General features: G+C 41.9%; 2 protein-coding genes across 4 annotated transcripts in view; both read right to left on the bottom strand.

The window, feature by feature from the left end:
* The window catches only part of LOC311165470 (protein unc-13 homolog B-like), a gene marked incomplete at its 5' end in the record, with an annotated part of 207,766 nt that overhangs the window by 92,083 nt on the left and 95,746 nt on the right, over positions 1-19,937 (bottom strand). The gene's annotated exons all lie outside the window — the stretch shown is intronic.
* Positions 999-6,471, bottom strand: LOC311165559 (uncharacterized protein; the record flags this gene model as incomplete). The annotated part of the gene is made up of 2 exons (XM_084225635.1): positions 999-1,159; positions 4,173-6,471. 2 exons carry the CDS (start codon positions 6,469-6,471, stop codon positions 999-1,001), a joined length of 2,460 nt encoding a protein of 819 aa, XP_084081761.1.

Genomic DNA, 19,937 nt, shown 5'->3' with positions numbered 1-19,937 from the left:
ACGAGGAAACTGGCAGCTCCCACGGAACACATTTTGCTTTTGCAAATATCATAATGCAGAGAGATATTTTCTGAGTTTATACATCTAGGCAATTTTCCTCTGATCAAAAAAAACCAAAAAACCTGAAGCCTCCTACACAAAATCGCATGTTTATGGATAGGCAATTTCAAGGCTAGTAAAGTTACATGAGAGTCATACTCAAAACTTCCGGTACAGACATGATATTTTTTAAGTCTTCCAATCAGATAATTCTCTATCTGCACAGAAGAATCCTATTACTCATTTGTGTATGAAAAATGGAGGGGAAGGAATATCTTCATGGCAACAGGAGACACTCAAATTGGTTTAAAAGCAAAAATAGTTTTTGAAGTTACTGTCTATATGGGTGTAATTACAGACATGCAATCACTAAGACAGGAAAATAGAGAAGCTATTTTAACTCAATCGCTAAGGAGAAGTCAAATTACTTTAGCAAACAAAGTGCAGGATTGTAGCTAAAATAAAAATCCTGTTTTCCACCTTAAGACATGCCTGCATGGATGCTCACTAGGACAGAAAGCCTCTGTACCACTCTGCAGGCTTCACCTTTGGAGCTAATGGAGAAGAAATCACAAGCAGCAGGATACTGCAACCACTGATGTGGCACAAGTGCTGTGTTTTGGCAGTCTGCTCTGCACCAGCTGACCTGGAGAAACTGAGGAAACCTGCAGTCCCTTTCAGACTCAGATGGCAATGTGTTTTGCCTGACATGGACCCTTCTGACTGTTCTCTGAACTTAGCCTGCCCATCCTGCTTAATTAAGCAAAACCTTCTCACCTACACGGACACAGTTCCACATTAAGTCCTTTGGTTTTGTCCTTCTTTTTACACAGTCACCCCAAGCCCTTCCAACCCATGCCAAATCTCTCCTGACTTGGTCCCTGGGGTGGTTTCAGTGTGTCCCAGGCAGATCCAGGCATCCCTCATTCCTGGGTTTTTCATTCCTTTGCATTTGAACTCTACTCCTTCCTGGCCTCTCCTGTGGAGTCTTGAAGCGCAGAAGATGCGGGAGACCCGGACTTGTGTCCCCTCTCAGGTCTGCTGTGGCTCTCAGTCACGTCGAGCAGGGAAACCCTGCTTTTAGCTCCCGGCTGGAAAACACTGAGGACAGATGGAGTCTCTGGCAATGCAACAGCTCAACAGTAGCAAGCTACCAGTGAGCATATGCAAACTACATATTTTTCAAAAGCGTATTCACTCCGCTCATTTGGGGTTGATTTTCCACAGAAAATTCCTTGACACAGGCTAGCACTGCCAAATTTTAAGACCTCAGGGCACTGGAGCTTCTCAAATATAGGTCAAACTTATTTTTATACAAATACAAAGCAATAAAATCTTGCATTAGACTAATTTTTGGATAATTTTAAAAAAAACCAAACACCAAAAAACCCATTTTGGCTTAAAATCCATATTCATCTTTGATTTCTGAGGCCCATCAGTTTAAAGCAGGTAGGGACAGTTTCAGGCCAAATGTAAAATTTGGCAAAGCTCTGAGTAACTGCAGACACATATTTAAAATCTTGTATCTCACTACAGCACGTGCACTCACAGTTTCATCAATGGTGACTAACTTGGCTAAACCCTGATCACAGAATTTTGTCACAGTTTCACTTCTGAGCAGCCACCTTAAATAGCATAAAATCTTTAGCATTTCAAGGCTTTACTTTAAACAAATTCAAGCTATCATCATCTTCACTTATACTTTTTTTTTTCAAATTTAAACTTTAAAAGCTTCCTCAGATTTTCAGGGGATATTTTATTTTTTTTTTCTTTTGACTTCCAATTAAACACAACAATTATTTATATGCATCTGCCAAGTTCCAAGTTCTTTCAGTAATTTGCATCTGTGTTCAATTATAAATAATTTAAACCTTTATGCCAGTGCATCATCTCTGATTCACCAAAACATGCATATTTACCAACACCTTCAAACTTATCTTCCATTCCTTTGCTGGAAGCTGCTGCCAACCACATTTAAGAAAATATCTTGAACTGAACTTTTGAGCAAATGTGAGGTTTAGGTTCAGAACCAAAGAACTGAAAAGGCTACTAACAACAAATTACATTTTAAAAGTAAGACACAAGCACTCATCTACAGCTGGGGAAAAAAGCAAACCAACAACATTCCATTGCATTCCAGGTATGATGCTTTTTCAAAAGGAAGAAAATAAAAGCTTGGCTTACAATTGAGAACATTGAAACAGGACATAGAACTGCAGTTTCTCTTTCTTGAAAAATGCATGCCAAAACAACACTGCTTCAGAGAGTCACAAAATCATAGAATGTTTTGCTTGGAAGAGACCTTGAAGATGATCTAGTCCCAACTCTTTCCCTGTCTAGCTGTCAGGGTCTGGGCTGCTTTGCTTCCTGGCATCTCCAGGGTTTTCTCCCCAAGGTCCTGCTTTTCTTATCCTTCATTCACTTTTTTCCACTATCTTTGGCTCGTTTGACTCCTTCTGTCTCTCAGAGTACATTTCCTATATTGTGACTTCATCACACACTTATTTTTATATCTTCAACTGCCAAATCTACTACAGGTCTATCTTTATGGGAGTGGCAGACAAGTACCACCAATTTTTTGTCACATCACTGGATGATGTTCAAGAGAACTGAACCAGGGAGGACAAGAAATTCACCCTGGAGCCAGAGCTAAGGTACAATGCGCAGCTCTGTTCCTCCTTTTCAATTGTTTTGGCTACTTCTTGCCTTGTGAACATGCCTGTGATGCTCAAACTCTGCTGAGATGAGCAGCCTCCTCTCACATTCAGAAACAGGCTATTTCAGTACTTGTGCTGTGGCACATGCTAATCCAAACCACTGCCTGTTCTCTCAGGTTCTAAAATTAGGACATATGTTCCGGACTTGAGCACCACACAAACACTGCCCCAAAAAAAAAAAAAAAAGTATCTGTGCCAAGCCCACTAAGTAACCCCATCATTTCCCTCATTAAAAACTGACTGTTTGAGCCAACTGTATACTAAAGACCTTGTATAAAATAAGAAAGCAGAGAGCTGATTACCAGCTTTATGATCTGCTTATCTGAGAAGATGACTGGTACAGAAATCAAGTATGGGTTGACAGATTGTTTCTTCACAGTGAAAGCAGAGTCACTGGAAAAGCGCTTGGAATTCAGCAGGGAGTGGAGCTCCCTGATCATTCAGACCAGCTTCCATGATTGCAAGAAGAGTGAACACAGTATTTGATACAAGGATACGTGAAGATTTCAAGAAGTAGTTAACTTCCACTCTTGAAACAAAGCCTCTTTCCTTAACTGCGTAGTGACTCATAGGGATGACACTGAGAAAGCCTTCTCACTGCCTGGAGAGGAAGAGGGAAGACGGACCTACACTTCAACTTTAGGTTCTGTTTTACCAAATCAAGGCTGTCAAAACATGTCCCATCAAAAGATGCCAGTCAGCTCTATCTCCCACAGACTCAGGAAATGGTTTAGCAACACTGCTCCACCACTGTATCAGCTCATATCTGCTTTGGTCCCACATTTCAAAATCTGTGCTGGAAATAAGGGATGCAGTTCCACAGAAACAAAAAAATTTCCATCTCATAGACAAGCTATGGAAACAATACCAAAATACAAGTTCAAACATTCCCATTTTTAAACTATTATTAGTAGTAGTATTTATTATTTTAAAGGTCTCTACTAGGATAAAATCTAGGAGCGATTAAACACTGAGAACTCCCACTTTGTGGCAGAGTCACTTGAAGTCTAGATCCACTCAACTCTCAAAACTGCAAATCTGGCTACTTATAGCTCAAATGCACACTTTGTTATCACATGTCTTAGCTATTATATTTAACAAGAAACCAAGTCACGAATTATGACGAAAAACCTCAACACCTGCTATTTGGAAGAAGAAGTGCAAATCTCCCTCTCTCAAAGAAAAAAAAAAAAGTTGAAGTTTGCTAACTGGCATTTCAGCATGTTACACAGTAAATTTTAGGGGGTTTTGTCAGTACTGTTGTAGAGCACATGTACTCGTCTTTGTAACTATTTGCTCACAACTTTTAATAAACTCACAAAATGTTCATAGTTCACCTACAGAATGAAGTGTTGGCTGCTGACTGCATAAATACCAGATTTTGACATCTCCTTAAAAACATTTTTTTCATTTTACCTGAATTTGTCTCCTCAGCAGAAATCCAGTTTCCCTCCTGTGCTAATTCTTTTAAGAGTCTCCTACGCATTTGTCTCTTTTCCCTCAGCACATTTTTGAAATTGTTGATGCATTTGTTCAGGTAGATGGTCTCTGCGCACACCTTGTCAAGGCTCATGGGCCTGCACTCCCTTCCCGGCTCAGGTAAACAGTTCCCATCTTCTCCAAGCTCCTCAGGAGGTAACTGCTGCCTAGCAGGGATTTCACAGACAGATGATGGAGGCACACTGGAAACAGGACGCTCATGAGAAACAGAGGAAAGACTGGAAGGAGCAAGCTGCATCTGAGCAGATGCTTCACTGTTGACATTTACATTTGCCTGGCTCTCAGATGACTGACTAGGAGGGGTTTCTGCAAAGTAGTCAGAGCTGCCACCCATACCTGAACTGGTCAGCATAAGTGTGTTGTCATCATCCATCTGTAAGCCACTATCATTTTCCAAAAGGATTTCAGAATCACTTGTCTCCAGTTTATGGAACACCACTTGCAGAGCAGACCTGAAGTGGTGAATAGCTTTCCCAAGCTTATTAGTGTAAAACTTCATGTCTACAAGATCAATGTTGTCCCGGGAGTGGTCAAGGAAATACTGGGAATTTTCCAGGACATCCCTAAAGACCTGATCAGTTGGATCTTGATCATTCAGGTCCATTTGGATCATATCTTTCAAGCTGTCACTACTGTCAGCCATTTCATCTGTTGTATGATCATAGCTAATCGTTGTCACCCCACTAGAAACATCTTCTCTTTGAACATCACCTTTCTCTGCATTGGTAAACTTGCAAGAGTTATCATAGTCTGTTTCAATTTCTTCTGTGGTTATCCCCTCATCTTTTTCTAGAAGAGAAGAAGAATTCTCAGTGATGCTCTTAGTGTCAAGCCTCTGCTCACTACCATTACTTGAAGCACACATCTGGCTTGCATGACCCGAAGAGTCAGATGAGCAGCAGTGATTTCCATCACCTGATTTAGGTGAATTGGTCACCTGTGGAGGTTCAGCAAGGTCCCTGTCATCTGAAGGCTGCTCACTGCAGCTTACTGTTTGTGCTTCCTTTCCAGCTTCAAGTATCAAGGTGTCTTTCTTGGTCAAGGCTGACTTCTGCACAGAATCAAGTCTCTCCCCTGCACACTCTGCTTTCCTACTTGTGCTTTTATACTTAACCTGGCATGAGTCCGTCTGAAGGTGCCCAACTACATCATTTCTCTCTCCATCAGGATTCACTGAATTCTGATTGTTTTTCTTCAAGCCAGACTGCAAAGAGACTGAATCTGTTTTCTGGTCCCTCTGGCCATTCTGCCTCTTTTCCTCCTCACTGGTAGCAACCCGGACCCCTGAGCTCTGCAGAAGGATAGACTTCTGTAAAATAAAGTCTCTCTGTTCACAACTCACAAGTTTCACAACTGCTGGTCTTGGCATTAATGGCTTGCCTGTACCAATATCTGACCTATAAGCATCTTTTATATACTTACTGCACTGAATACCATTGAAACAGTGATATTCAGACAAAAAGCTGCAGATAAGCTCTACTGTGTTTTCACCATCTTTCTCTGGGATGCCATAAAAATATAACACTGGTTCTTCCTTTTGTAGATCCATTCTTGGCTCTCGAGCATGCGTACCCTGGGTTTTGCCACCGGAACCACCTTGCAGGCCTTCTATCTCACTCAAGACAGTGTCCACACAGCTGGAAACTTCATCCACAGAGCCTTTTATCAAGGTGAGGTGCTGACGGAGCTCTGCAATCTCTGTCTGGATTCGACTTATTCCCTGTAGCTCTTTAACAATGTAATCAACCACATCAGCTGAGCGGTCTCTTGACTGCCTTCTTCGACTCTTGTATGTGATGGGCTTTTCCTTGGGAAAGCACCCTTGCCTTTCAGCTGCATCCCTCCAGCTCATGGTAATGCTCAGGGAAGAAAGGTCCTGACCCTCAGACACTCTGCCCTTTATTTCAGAAGAGGTCTTTGTGATACCATCAGAACTTCCCTGCAAGTCCTTCTTGTTCTGCTGAACTGAACATGGTATTTTCACGTAGCCACCCCAGTTCAGTTCCACCTCACCAACGCACACTTCACTCATTCCCTTGGAATCATGGCCTCCATCCTGATGAAAGTCCCCTCCAGCCATGGAAAATTCAGTGCTTGGAGAGCTCCTGTTGATTCCACAAACAAACATGTCTGACTCAATCTCCACTGGAGAGAGCTGGCAGCGATGTGTATGGTTTGAATTATCATCTACCTGGCCTTGGAGAAGCCTCTTCATTTTGTCCCGCAGAAACAAATGGAGTTTTTGCTTCCGGAATTGCTTCCTGCCCTGCAGTTTTACAACAGGCTTTCTGTGCAGAAGTGAAAATTCATTTGCTTGCTTTTTCAATCTACTTCTAGCAAACATCATCAGCTGCACCTGTGTTTCTCATAGTGCTACAAGCTGCACAAGCACACATCAATCACTTCTCAATGCACAACTTGCATCCAGTTTTTATTCTGTCATGAGGCAGCTACCGAAAGAGGGGAAAAAAACATTACAGTTTGGTTCAGATAGAAATATCCGAGGTAACTTAAGCAGAAGAATGAAAAAAACCCCCAAAACCTAAAACCAGCATACACATAAAATCAGACAGAAAGAGGATGTGCTATTTAAAGCGTACAGACATTGTCTTGGTTTTGGCCACCTCCCCAGATCAGGTTCTTGCTGGAATAAGTGTTCTTCACTCCCTCTTCTATTCAAGAGAGTGGGAAAAAAAAGGTCAAATTCAAAAAGCAATTCTATGGTCGTTTTTCTACCAGGTTTGCAAATTAATCTCAAGCTTGAGCTCCTGGCAACTGCGCATTGTGTGATTTAATTACCCCCCAAATGTGGAGTTTTGACATTATAAATTCTATCCTTGCACATTTCCTCTCCTTTCAAGTTCACAATCTTCATCCTTTCTTCAAACCAAAGCAGAAATCAAATTTAACTTGGCGCAGTACCAGCTAGCCCACAGGAATTGCACAAAGTGATGTAAAGTGGCAAGGAGACTGGATGACAGATTTTAGGAGTAAAACCTTTCTGCTATTTTAGTATTTTCATCTTAATATTTTGCTACGAAGCAGTAAAAAAAAAAAATCCAGAAAATGAACCAAACAAAAAAAACCTCAAAGCTTGCAAGCTCCCAAACTAACCTGCAGTTAAATATGCTACACTCAGCATATGCACAAACAGGCTGAGCTGACAGCATGAAGCTTCTGCAAGTCACTTCTACTCCAGCTCTGGAGATTTTGCAGTTGATTATTTTCCCCAATTTAAATCTCCTCTGTAATGAGCAAAATAAAAGCAAAAAAAACCCCCACAATGTTAACTACTTTAAACTTCCATGTGCTTTTACTGCCTTACTTACTAAGCAACATACAACCATTTTTTTCCTCCAAAGAGTAGGGCACACCAGAGACCCACACAGGATCCTCCTGGAGGCAAGGTGACTGGATAACACCACTGTATTTGATGATTCAGTTTGGACTTGCTGCCTGAAGCACATATTCTTTCTCATATTCTTGTTTTATTTAAGACTTACTGTAACTTACTTTCATTTTTATTGCTTCACTTTGTGGGCAGGAAGGCAGAGAGTGTTTTTTGATCTGGAGAAAGCAGCATTGCAAATACCAATCTCAATAATAAGAGCTAAATTAATATGCTATAAAAGAGGTTGCATCTGTGCTTCAGGTTTAAGTTTCCAAGCATCTCAGCTGAACTTCCATACCAAAGGGAATACCTGCCCTTCTGTAGGCTAAACAAATTCTCTGTGAGATTGATTATCAGCTTCTTTAAAGAAAGTAAGTTTTAATTTTCTAGAATTTTCAGGGTATTGGTCCAGAAAAGTCAGTTGGGATTTTTTGCTGGGGTTTTTTTGTTTGTTTGTTTGGGGCTTTTTTAAATCCAACTATTTCCTCATAAAACAGGGCTGACATGAGAAATATTTTCTCAGCCTGTCTTCTTCCACCACTTACACAGTTTAGCCAATTTCGCTTGAGTGGGTAATTGATATTTTAACATAAGAAAATCACTTCTGTACCAGTTGTAAGAAGTGAAGAGAGAAGAATTGCTTGGAGAATCTCCAAGAATTGCTTGGAAAGCAAGCAATTGGATTCAATGGCAGCCAAGAAAAAGAGCTCCCTAGTTGTGGCTCCCTACACATGTTGCTTGAGGGTAGCACACGGAAATGCTAATTTCAAATATTATCCAGCATATTGAACTCCAAGTGCTAGGAGAAAAGCCTACATATGCTTGTGCAAGGTTTCCCTCTGAAAGCTCAGTCTTCATCATGTTTCATTCTGCACACAGCTTTCAAGGCACCAGAGAGGCATAATGATAACTTTAGTTTTAAAAAAAATCAATTCAAGACAGAGCTCACTCTCACTTCCTTTGTCTGCTACAACACCCAAGAGCAGCAGTTTTTAACAGAAATCATCTTTTCCTGCTGAACACTTACTTGCAAGATTGCAGCCATTCCAAAGCTGGCAGCTCAGTGCAAACAGTCCAATGCTGTCATTTTTATTTTGATTTCATCAAATACCAGCAGTAAGCACCTTTCCCCAAGAAGGACAGAAACTGCTTCCTCCAAAGCTGGGAACAAGGCCAGAGCAGAACACGAGGACAGCAGCTCTGGCTCAGAGGGAAGCCTTTCTACCTCTCTCTACAGTGGGTGGAAACAAACGGAAATCACTGTTAACCAGCAAAGTTCAAATCACTGCCCACTGAGTGGAATGCCAAGAATCAAGTAAAAGAATCGCCCTCTTTGTCCCTCTCCTGCAGGCTTCCTCCCTCCATACTCCACCCCAAGCCCACGCTCAGACCTGAAGCAATGAGCATTCACTCATTCTGTGGGCTGGTCCCGAAGTTTCTCTGCCCTTCCTGCCACATCCCCTCCTCCTCCACTCCAGCCCGGACTGTGTGCGTGCTCCTGTCCCCTTCCACGCTCCAGACTAGGTGCTCTGCAACTTGTCTCATATAAAGATCCCTTATTTCTCTCGTGTAGTCTGTTTTAGAGGCATGCTTTTCTGTAGCACAGACATGTGAAGTGACAATAAAAGTTAATGCAGGTTCACCCAGGAAAAAAACCCAAAACCTAATCTACATGCAAATCCCTGCTAAAGTCTTTTTCTCTTCCAGAATCACTCCAGGAGTCGCATTAACACATAACAAGATATCAGGTCTTTTAGGAAATAATATTTGGGTCCTGGTGCTCTGCCAGATGCTGCAAGCCTTCAATGACTACACACGGTTTGTTCTGCCTTGTTAGCAGGCATTTTCTTCCAGGAGAATTCCATGCTCAGTTCAGTACAGCTGTCTCTGGACGTGCCAGAGAGTAGTATGTGCAGGCACCACCACTTCTATGCTCCCCAACTTCCCAAAACAGAGCCAACCTCAAGCTCAACATGAGGAATACATTGCTGCTTTACTTGGGGATGTTTGGGTTATTTTGCTATTCCCATGAAAACAAAGCCGACATATTAGGATTTTAGAGAGGGGAAACAGGTGAGCTACCATAAACATTGCACATCACATTACCTTGTGACTGGACACACTTTTGAAATACTTGAAATACTTGTAACACATGACAAACAGATACTTTTCCTCCTGACATACAATTTGCCATGACAACAGGAGTAAAAGCATGTCATGCCAGCATCCACAAATGAGAAAAAAAGAACATGAGAAATCCCATGAAGGAATAAAATCCAATTATGTTATCTCGGCTGATCAGCTGGGGATCAGCCATGTTTTATGCTTACAGCATAAAATAGAGAGTCAGGCTCTCACCAGGGAGAGGGGAGGTGACTGCAACCCCTTCTGAGCAGCATCTTCAGTTCTCTGAGACACTGGACTAGCCTGGCTCAAAACAAAGGCCGCACTGTGCGCCTTCAGAACTGCCCCACACTGCAGCGGGCTGGCTGCAGTGTGGGGGAAGAAAAGGGGGTGAGAGCACAAAAACTCTGCCAAAGTGAGGTATATTTATCTTACAGAATCACAGATTTTTTAGGTTGGAAAAGATTTTTAAGGTCATAAAATCCAACAATTTACTCAGCATTGCCAGGGCCACCACTAAACCATATACTGAGTGCCACACCTATATGTCTTAGAAATATCTCCAGGGATAGTGACTCCACCACTCCCATGGGCAGCTAATCCTAATGTCTGACACGCTTTGTTAATGGCAATCTGGTTTTCATCACACTAAGGTTAATACTGAGATACCTTTAGCCCACAGGGTCGTGTTAGAAGGTGCTGGTACCTCAGAGTACATGTGGTATTCAAGGAACCCAGCAAAGAGATATAAAAACAATTAACTATGATCAGAAAAACATTTCACAGCAGCCTTTCTGGCTATTCACTCATGCTACTGAGTGAAATCTTTTTATTAGATTATATTTGCTGTATCATCCACACAAAGTGGTATTGCATTACCTGTACTAGCAATTACACTTGGAAAAGCAACAATAAATAAAATGCCTGACAAATGGTCTTGCTACATTATAAAGTGCCATTTAAACATGAAGAACACCCATAACTAAAATGCAGGACGTTATGGGGAAAAAGATTTTGGCATTTAAAAGAGAAAGAAATCATGGCTAAGGCTGCCATAGCAACATCGCCCCAGCACTCAGCAGGCTGAAACATTGACTCTTCCTGAGAATATTACAGCATTTTTAAAAACAATAATTGCTGAAAGAATCCTAACAAGGCTTGACAGAGATATGAAAAGTTGTCATCAGTTTTGCTGCTTGACTTCTGGAGATGAGCCTATAATTTTCTAATTAATATCATTAGATTTAATTTTGGGTTGGATCATACCTGAACATGGCATTATTGCTTTGCTGCTGAGAATGTGTCTGTCTTCTAACCTTCTTCTGATAATTAACAAAAATTCTAACTTTTGAGTCCCAGCTTGGATGATCAGAACAACAATGTACTGAGCTGAGCAATCCTGGGCAAAAAGCAGACGAGCTGGAGAACATTCATTGAGAAACACCTTCACCTCAGGACATTTAGGCTCAAAGTAACATGCAGAAGAGACACATGGAACTCCACAGTGGATTGAAGAGGAAATACAATCACACCATTGAAAAGACAGTAGTAACAAAAGGATGACAATTTTACATAAAACAGTGTGAGGAGAACTATTACCCACCTACTAGGGTTACCTACTTGGTAACCCTTTCACAGTCCCTCTGCTGCCAAGCCTCAATACTTTCTGTTCAGGAATTACTGCTCTAGCTGCAAAATTACATCCCAGCCCCATCTGGAGAACTTTCTTAAGTTTTTAAACAGTTCCAAATATATTTTATAGGTTGTATTGGTATCTACAACATTTATTTCAATACAGCTAAGTGAAAACTACGACAAATCTAACCCACAGGATTTCAAAGCAATGACAGCCAGTCTTCACACCTGACACATTTCAGAAAAAAAAAACCTTAAAACCTTTCTGGAGCAGTTTGATAGAAATGACAAAAGGTCAGGTGAGGTCAGTCCTCAGGGTAGAAAACTGATTCAGGAAACACTGCATATAACACAGTTCTGCACCTACCACAGCATAGTTATTTCTTACCTTTTATACAAGGCCTGCTGACCAAGGAAAAAAAACCACATCTGAATAATACTTTGCCATACCAGAAAGTTACCAGGGTAGCTACTGAGTAAAGGAACAGTAAAAATCACAAACTATGAGGGTGAAACACCCACGGAAGTGTGGCAGGTTCATGGCATCCACCAGCGTAAAAACTTCTGATGCAAAACAGAACTCCTTAATACCCTCTTACAAATTTAGGGGACACCCCAGAAGTCAAGTGTGTTTCAGCTTTCTGTAAAATGGGGACTAATGTCTGTCATCCAGACAGCATCCCTTCTGTGAGCACAGATGGAGTGGGACTGAGACACGCAGACTTTAAGTCCAGCTGTCTTCGGAACCCCTGGAGGGCACCTCAGCACCACTCAGCTCTTCCATTCTTCAGTGGCTCAATGTGCTCATTCCCTCTACATCCTTCTATCCCAGCTTTTCCTGCAGGCTGGAAGCAGCAGTGCCTGGCAGAGTGATGCATCGCCTGCAGTAACAAATGAGGTCTGTCACCACCTGGCAGCCAGGAAAAGGCGGCATCCGGAGACAGAAATAGGGGTTGTCCCCAAGCACAGAGGGAGGCACAGGCTGCAAGCTGCCGACCATGGCAGTGCAAAGGCTCATGCCTGGTGAGCATCAAGCTAACTCTGAGGCACCCACCTAGTTCTGAGAAAACCCTGTGCTGAGGAAAAGGCAAAAGGGATAACTGACTACTAAAAACAGACATCACAGCGGCTTCTGTGTTATGTAAAAGTTACTTTACTTTTTTCCAGCAAATACAAAACTTGAGCAGCAGCTATCAGTAGTTTAAGAGCAAATGGGGAAATAGTTAAGTTCAGCAGTACCCTGAACTAAGTACTTCCAAAGCATGGGGGTTTTGTACACAGCTGAATCAATCAATAGATGGCTTGGCCATGACAACCTAAAGCATTAATTGTTCCTTAAAACAGATTCATCCCAAATCAGGATTCTAAGAACAAAGCATTATACTGAACACATCAGGCAGGATCAAGGAGCAACTTCTTGTTTAAAGGAAAAAGCTCCAAGAACTGAAACAAAATTATCAGGGCATGCTGACAAGTAGGCTGGCCATGGGACGAAAACTCTAGAAATGTCTGCCAGACTTTGGGGAAAGGTTTCTCATTATTCAGCTACCTCTAACCAGAAGGAAAACAAACAACACTGGCAGTACAAACACAGTACCTCTTAAATAAGGTTTGCATACACTGTTATGAAAATGCTGAATGATGCTAAGACCTCTGCCTAGACTAACAGAAAGAGAACGTGCTGTGCCTCTCCTCTACTTGAATCCAACTTACAGCCCAATGCTGAACTCCTGCTGGACCAACAGTGTGAATTCTCCAAGTCCTGCATTTCTGACAAGAGCCACCGTGAACCTCTCATCAGGATTTTCTCAAAACTCTGATGACTCACTGATGATGTTTGGAGCTGGTTTTTCAGGTGACAGTGCTCTGCTCAGAGGGACATTCAGGCAGGGGAGGGACAGGCAGCACTCACCAGTAGCGGATGATGAATTAGGAGACCCTACTTCTGTTGCCAGGGCAGAGAAAGCACAGCCCTGGTACAGACTGGTTCTACACAATGTTACTCACTGATTCTGACCTGTTCTGCACTCCCTTAGGACAGACACTTGGCAGTGTTCAGCCAGGGTGGATGAAGGTACCATATGCAGCAAATGGAATAATTAGGGTTTTACAGCTCATGATATTAACACGTAGCACATGGCAAATAAAATCCTCCTGGGCTAAAACTGCAGCTTTATTTCTATAAGCTCTCTCCTTTTCATCTCAGTGACTGAGGACCTTAGCATTCTGTAAAAGTAAGTCTTTAAGTTTATCCCCGAAAGGCTTGCTCCATTAGCAAATGAAACCTGCCCATATAAATGAAATGAAAACTGAAAAGATATCTGAAAACAGTCACACCATCTGCTCTGATTCACGAGCTTGCACAGAATCCTCATTGCTCCTGCATGCCAGTCATTCCATCTCATCAACTCACAAGCTTCTCAGCACAAGAAATCAGGCCAATGACAAATACTCTGTGTTAAAAAAAACCCCTTTGTTAAGTGACATTTAAGTAAGAATTAAACTAGTAATTTATTACTTCAAGTTATTTGCTCCTCAAATGATCAAATTTAAATTATCCTCAAGCTCCTTTCCCTTTAACTCTTCTTCCCACAGTGATTTCGATGTCAAATTCCAGCTGAGATACAAACCCTCCTTACAGAGAAGTATGAGAAGTAAACAGACACAACCTCAATTCTACCAGTCATAAGAAATCTACAATTAGTGTCTAATGGGTGAAAACAAAAACTAAGAAATAGAGCATACAAATGAACAAACTAAGTGTAAATTGTTTTACAAAGCACATTTTTAAATCCAGTCAGCTTCCAATTGAGCTATTGTATTGCTAAAGTAAACACATACACATGCACACAGAGAGCTCACTCTAAAAATAAAGAGCAATTCTCCTTGGTTGCTGCCTACTTGCAGTTTATACCCAGGCACTTCATTTGTTCCAATCTTTCACTTACCTTGCTGCTTCAAAATAAAACAAAAGATTAAAATGTAAAGGAAATGTATAGAATTAATAGAAAACTACAGAATACAACAGCTTGCTCTCATAGAAAATACAAGTCCTGAAGGATTCCTAATATTGTTAAAGGTTCACCAGATAATGAACTTTCACTATGGAGATTATCAACATATTGTTGGTGTCCCATCTGAGGTATCAGGGAAAGCAACGTTAAAGGCACCGAGAGTTTCCCGTTCCACATCAGCACTAGCATGAGAAATCACGTAAAGTTGAAGGCATGTTGAAGGGAATAAAAAATGCAAACAGCTACTAAAAAAATCCAAAAAGCAAAAACCAGCAGAAGCTAATGATTGCAAAAGCTAAAAATGCAGAAATCCTTTCGGTTTCCAGGAGCATCCCTCAACAGAAATTCTTTAGTTCCCCATCACAATGCATCTTTTCCCTTTCTCAGGCTGTACCAAGTACAGTTAAAACTTCATCCTTCTCTTCAGATGTGACTCAACAGAAAATATTGTACTTCAGAGGCAGAGAGAAAGCTGTGCAGCTACTTTACTCCTCCTCGTCAGCTGCCTACTGCCTAGCTCCTCACACACGCAGCCTCCCCGCTTCACTCCTCGCCTCAAAATGATTCTCCACTTTATTATCCATTCAGAAGGAAATACGAACTGATGGAGCCAATCTGACTAAAGACAAAACGCACTCCTTTGGCATTACGAGAGCAGGCAGCGCAGCGCAGCGAGCAGATCTCTGCTGGAAAAGCGCTCTGGCATCCAGCGGGACTGTGGAGAAGGGGGGCTGGGGGAAAAAGCCCAGGACTCAACATAATTAACCAGCTCCAAGAAGATTTTGTGCCCAGCTCTGAGATGGAGGTTTATTTTTATCTCTCCTGTTCACCCCCTTACTAACCCACGAGATTCAGCTATGCCCTTGCTGAAAGGAATCCAGTTTCCAAGGAAGACTAGTACCAGCTCTGCTACAAGTGTGGGGGATTGAACACCCGTTGATCTCTCATTTCCCAAAAATAAAAGTCACATTGTTACATAAAAGAATGACTGCAGAAGTGTTGTGCACAGAATCAGATCCACTCACGTTGTACTGACACTTCTCTCCTGGGAGTGAGCAGGAGCAGGCATTCATCCTGCAAGGAGTGCCTGAATTAAAGGCACCATTTATCTGCCCCACAACCTGCTCCAGAGGTATCCAACAAACTGCCACTGATAAAACCTCGCTGGTCAGTCGATCCAAATTCACATCCCGCTTTCCACAAATGCTCCCTTTATCCTCTCCCCCCTCTTTGTGCACCCAACACAAACACCCACCTCCTTCCCAAATACTGTTTCTCTGCCTCTAGCATCAAAAGCACTGTGTGAGTGCTGGTGTTGCTCAAGAACAACTCACTGCAATCTTTCAGAACAGTGTCTTTTCACAGTGTGGGGTGGGATTTTGAAGAGGCCTATATGACTTAGCTGTGGAAATGCCACTATCCTCCCATCTGTTCAAATACCTCCTACCTCCTCGTGAGCCAGCCTTGCTGTGAACGATACTTCCCCTTCAACATCTCACCTACACCAATATCAAGTTTTATTCACCACTTCTTCCACAAGCATCACTGTGCTCCCCATCTTGCCCTCACCAGGGGCAGTGCAATGTCTAATGCAAGAGAATATCCAATGCAGTGGATATTCTCCTGGCACTTTCAACCCTCTGCTCCCACAGCTCCATCCCAGTACCTTGCTGTAGTGCCAGCTTGTAACAGCCAGGCTGGTGTCCCAGCTCATTTGTTTGTTTTGGGTAACAAGTTTCACATACAGACTAATGTCACAGTTCACAATACTTTGACTCAGCAGCACCACTGGTGAACTGTATCCATGTTCTTTCTGTGTGCAGCCACAGCACTGCCCCTTTCAGCCAGGCACACAAATCATGCCACCAACCTCCTTTCAGATCCTCTGAAAGGCTGATGTTCCTCACGGTCACTCACGTCCTCCCTCTCCCAGAACACCCTCTCATATTTGCTCTTTCCCTTGCTGCAGGGCCAGGAGTTTAGGTCAGACTTTGAAAAGTGATTTAGCTTTAAAGGATTTTAAGAGTCTGACCCTGAGCATCTCTCTCATTTTAAGAGTCTGAACCCTGCTTGCATTCTGCCAGGAAAGCAGGGTTCCTGCCCAGCTGAGAGCGTTGAGTCTAACTGCAATAGGAATGATTCTACTAAACACAGCAATTATAGCCCTTGAGCTCAGAGTCAAAGCCCTGCATCAAATTCATCCACATAAGGATGAAGACTGCCCAGCTGAGAAAATAAAACTCAATCCAGGATTTGAATAGCACTTAGAATCTTCAAAGCTCTGCCTATGAGTAAGATAAGAAAGATCTTGAGAGAGGTCTCTTACATAGCAATAATTTAGAAATAAAATAGTAGGTGTCTATCACACACTTTTTTATTTACATTAACACTCTACAGCACCTGAAGTATCCACTAGACAGTCTCAAAGGCTTTTAAATGCCTTACTCTTTCCAAGGATCCTACTACAAGTGGAGCCAAGTCATCTTGCCATCACTGCCTCAGTCCCTCTCATCTTCTCCTTCCTTGGTCTATGCCCATTCCTGCAGCCATCAGTACCAGACAGTACCAGACAGTACCAGATCAGTACCAGACATCAAAGTCAAAAATGTACTGGAGTCAAACACAATGCTCCAGCCACAGTTCCTGAGACACAAAGAGCCCATGCAAATTTCCAAACACTGCTGCATAAAATACCAATATTCCCATGGCTGTCTTACAGGAACAGGAGAGAAAAACCCATGGAAAAGTGAGCAAGTCTCAATAGACAGAACATGGGGACATTACTAAAGGAGGTCATGAGCAATGAAGAGCTGGAAAATGTCACTGCCCTTACCACAGCTCACAATGTGGCTAAAAAAGATAAAAAAACAGGTGCCCTCAGAAAAAAGGAAGATGACACCTTTCAAATATTTAGAACCCCTTATCTAATAATGCACAGGATATTGAGACAGACTCCGTTTGTCAGAGATTTTTTCCTAAAATTATTAAGATAATTTCATGAGTGAAATAGGCATGACTTGCACATAAAAAAGTCTATGAGAAAGTGTATGCTTTACCTTAAGGCTCAGAGCACTGACTTATTTGCTTTCTACTAGAGAAATAAACTTCCACTTAAAAAATTAAATACTTCTTACTGCAATTTTTTTAATTCACCAACAGATTTTAATTTTAGGTTGAGCCAGCAGGGAATTATTAAAACTGATAAAGCCTGGCTTAGCTATATAGGCCAAATGCTTTGATGTCTGCGAGGTATACGTTACCCTTTCTTCTTTTTTAATCCTCATTATCTATTTCATTCCAACTTCCTGTAAAGTACTGAATTACTGATAAAATTGTAAAAAGTAAGCAATTCCTTCATGAGCACGAGTGGATTAACCAAAGGAAAATGAGCACTCTTCAAGCACAGGTCCTGCTCCTCCCTCTCTCACACTTAGACCCCTTCTCCCTGCAGCAAGACAAGCAAGAACATTTCTACTTGGTCTGGGGCAAATAGAAAAATAAGTGGCTATGGAAATTAGAGGATAAAAATATTACACAGAGAGATGAAACAAAGAAACAAGGTAGGGGAAGTCAAGACAGAAAAGTCAATGGAGAAAGGCTTGTCTAGAACTGCAGGGAAAAATGCCCAATCATTCTCAGGTTTAATTCATCTCACAAATGGCCTTGGACAACTTGGAGCCAAGAGCTCTCCAAAACAAAGTTTTTTATTTCACTGGGAAAATATAAGAACCATCTGTCCCAGGTGACACTGCCTGCTGCATCTCCCTAAAGACAGAGTTCTCCGTGAGGCAGCCTAAATTCAGTGCTGCACTAGACCTCACAAGCTCAAATACACAGAGTAAAGTTTAACAATTTATTCAGCAGTGAAAACATGCTATTTATTATCTTGTTCAAAGGCACAAGAAGATTAAATCAATCAGCAGTCTAAAGACGAAGTGTTAATGAAAAGCAGTGACCTCCTGCTGTTTGGCAGCTGTCCTCAATGAATACCAGCTCTGAGGAACTGTGCATCGCACAACCCAAGCAGTGCTGCTGAGACAGAGCCTGGAAGAGATGAGACTGTATATTCTCAGGCATTTTAAACTGCCCTGTCAATGATGCTGCTGTCATTACCGCAGCTCCAGAATACATTCCTGAAACATATACTTAAGATGTTGCTGTCAGATGAAAGAACAAATTTAATAAAGTGCCATTCAAAGCACTAATGGCTTTTTTTCCCCCCTAGGAAAGGCTAAGGCAAGGGCAACATACAAACTTGGAAGGGAAGAAAGGCACAGGTACCTCACACAGCACCTTGAGCACCATGGAAACTGATAATGGCCTGAAATTACATTGAAAGACTTAAAGAAAATGAAAGAGATAATCTTCCCCAAAGTTTCCATGGTTCTCACCCTTTGAAAAGTTTATTTTTTCCTCTCATACAAGCTGAATTATTTTTTTTTTTTAGAAAGACAATGAGAATGGTACTAGCTCATTGAAAAAAATGTTACAGATTAGAGGTATTAGGACTTTTTATGTTCCAAAGACAGGCAACCTCAGTTCATTTTTTGTGAATGACTGAGACCAAACCACTGGCCGACTCACCTCTACAGCAAAGACATTTACACCCCATCTGTTAACATCATCTGACTGTAAGGACATCTGCTGAACCCTGAGATATCAACATATCTGAACAAACAGAACCAAAGATGTTAACATACCTGAGAATGAGGAGCATTTCCAAGGCCAAGAATGTAACAAGATTCAAAGAGTTGGATTTTTGTGAGGTTAATAAAAAAGCAATTAACACAGCACTAATATTTTTTAAGACCCAAAAACTTTACACCTTCACGGTTTAGGCCAATCTTTATGAGTCAGGGAGTAACCAGAGACCTTTGAGTTGCCTGCAATGCATTCTCCCATCTCTGTCCTTCTGAGGCTGCTGCTACTACCCCACTCAAAAAACTCCTCCAGAGGCTGAACAGATTTAGTCTCACATAAGAAGTCTTAGGGTGCAAAGTCCTTAAGAGCATTGGTCATAAAGTCAGAAACCCTCATATTATCATCCTCTATTTAATTTGTTTACAGCCATCGTTGTTACTCACAATGGCAATGCCTTTCCTCAGAGATGTGAGGCAGCCTTTAAACGCAAGTGCTAAAACTGCTCGTCCCCTTTGTGTCTTGATGAGGATGTTTGCATTTTTGATTTTGGGATACAAAAAATCCCCAAACACTATCAGCTCTGCACACTTCACAGAAAAGGCTATTTTATTCCTCATTCAGTAGGCTCCAACCACTCTGGGGCACAAACAAGCCTTGGCACCCAGACACCCCGCTCCCTTCAGAAGCTGACGCCGACACAATGCCAACCCCACTCGTCACAGCCCACATCAGCCTTTAAAATCAGGGTGATGAGACTTTAAAAGCAGAGCTGTCTCAGGTGACAGGCTGTCTCCTTGTGCCTCAGCAAAAACAGACATAAAACCTTCTTTACATACTCCTGAAAACATGAGGATAATCCCAGAGCTCTTGCCCTGG

This window comes from Fringilla coelebs (genome assembly GCF_963513975.1).
Source record: "Fringilla coelebs genome assembly, chromosome: Z".
Classification (NCBI taxonomy): domain Eukaryota; kingdom Metazoa; phylum Chordata; class Aves; order Passeriformes; family Fringillidae; genus Fringilla; species Fringilla coelebs.
Note: the sequence above shows the minus strand (reverse complement) of the source record. Positions and strands in the feature narration are given on the sequence as shown.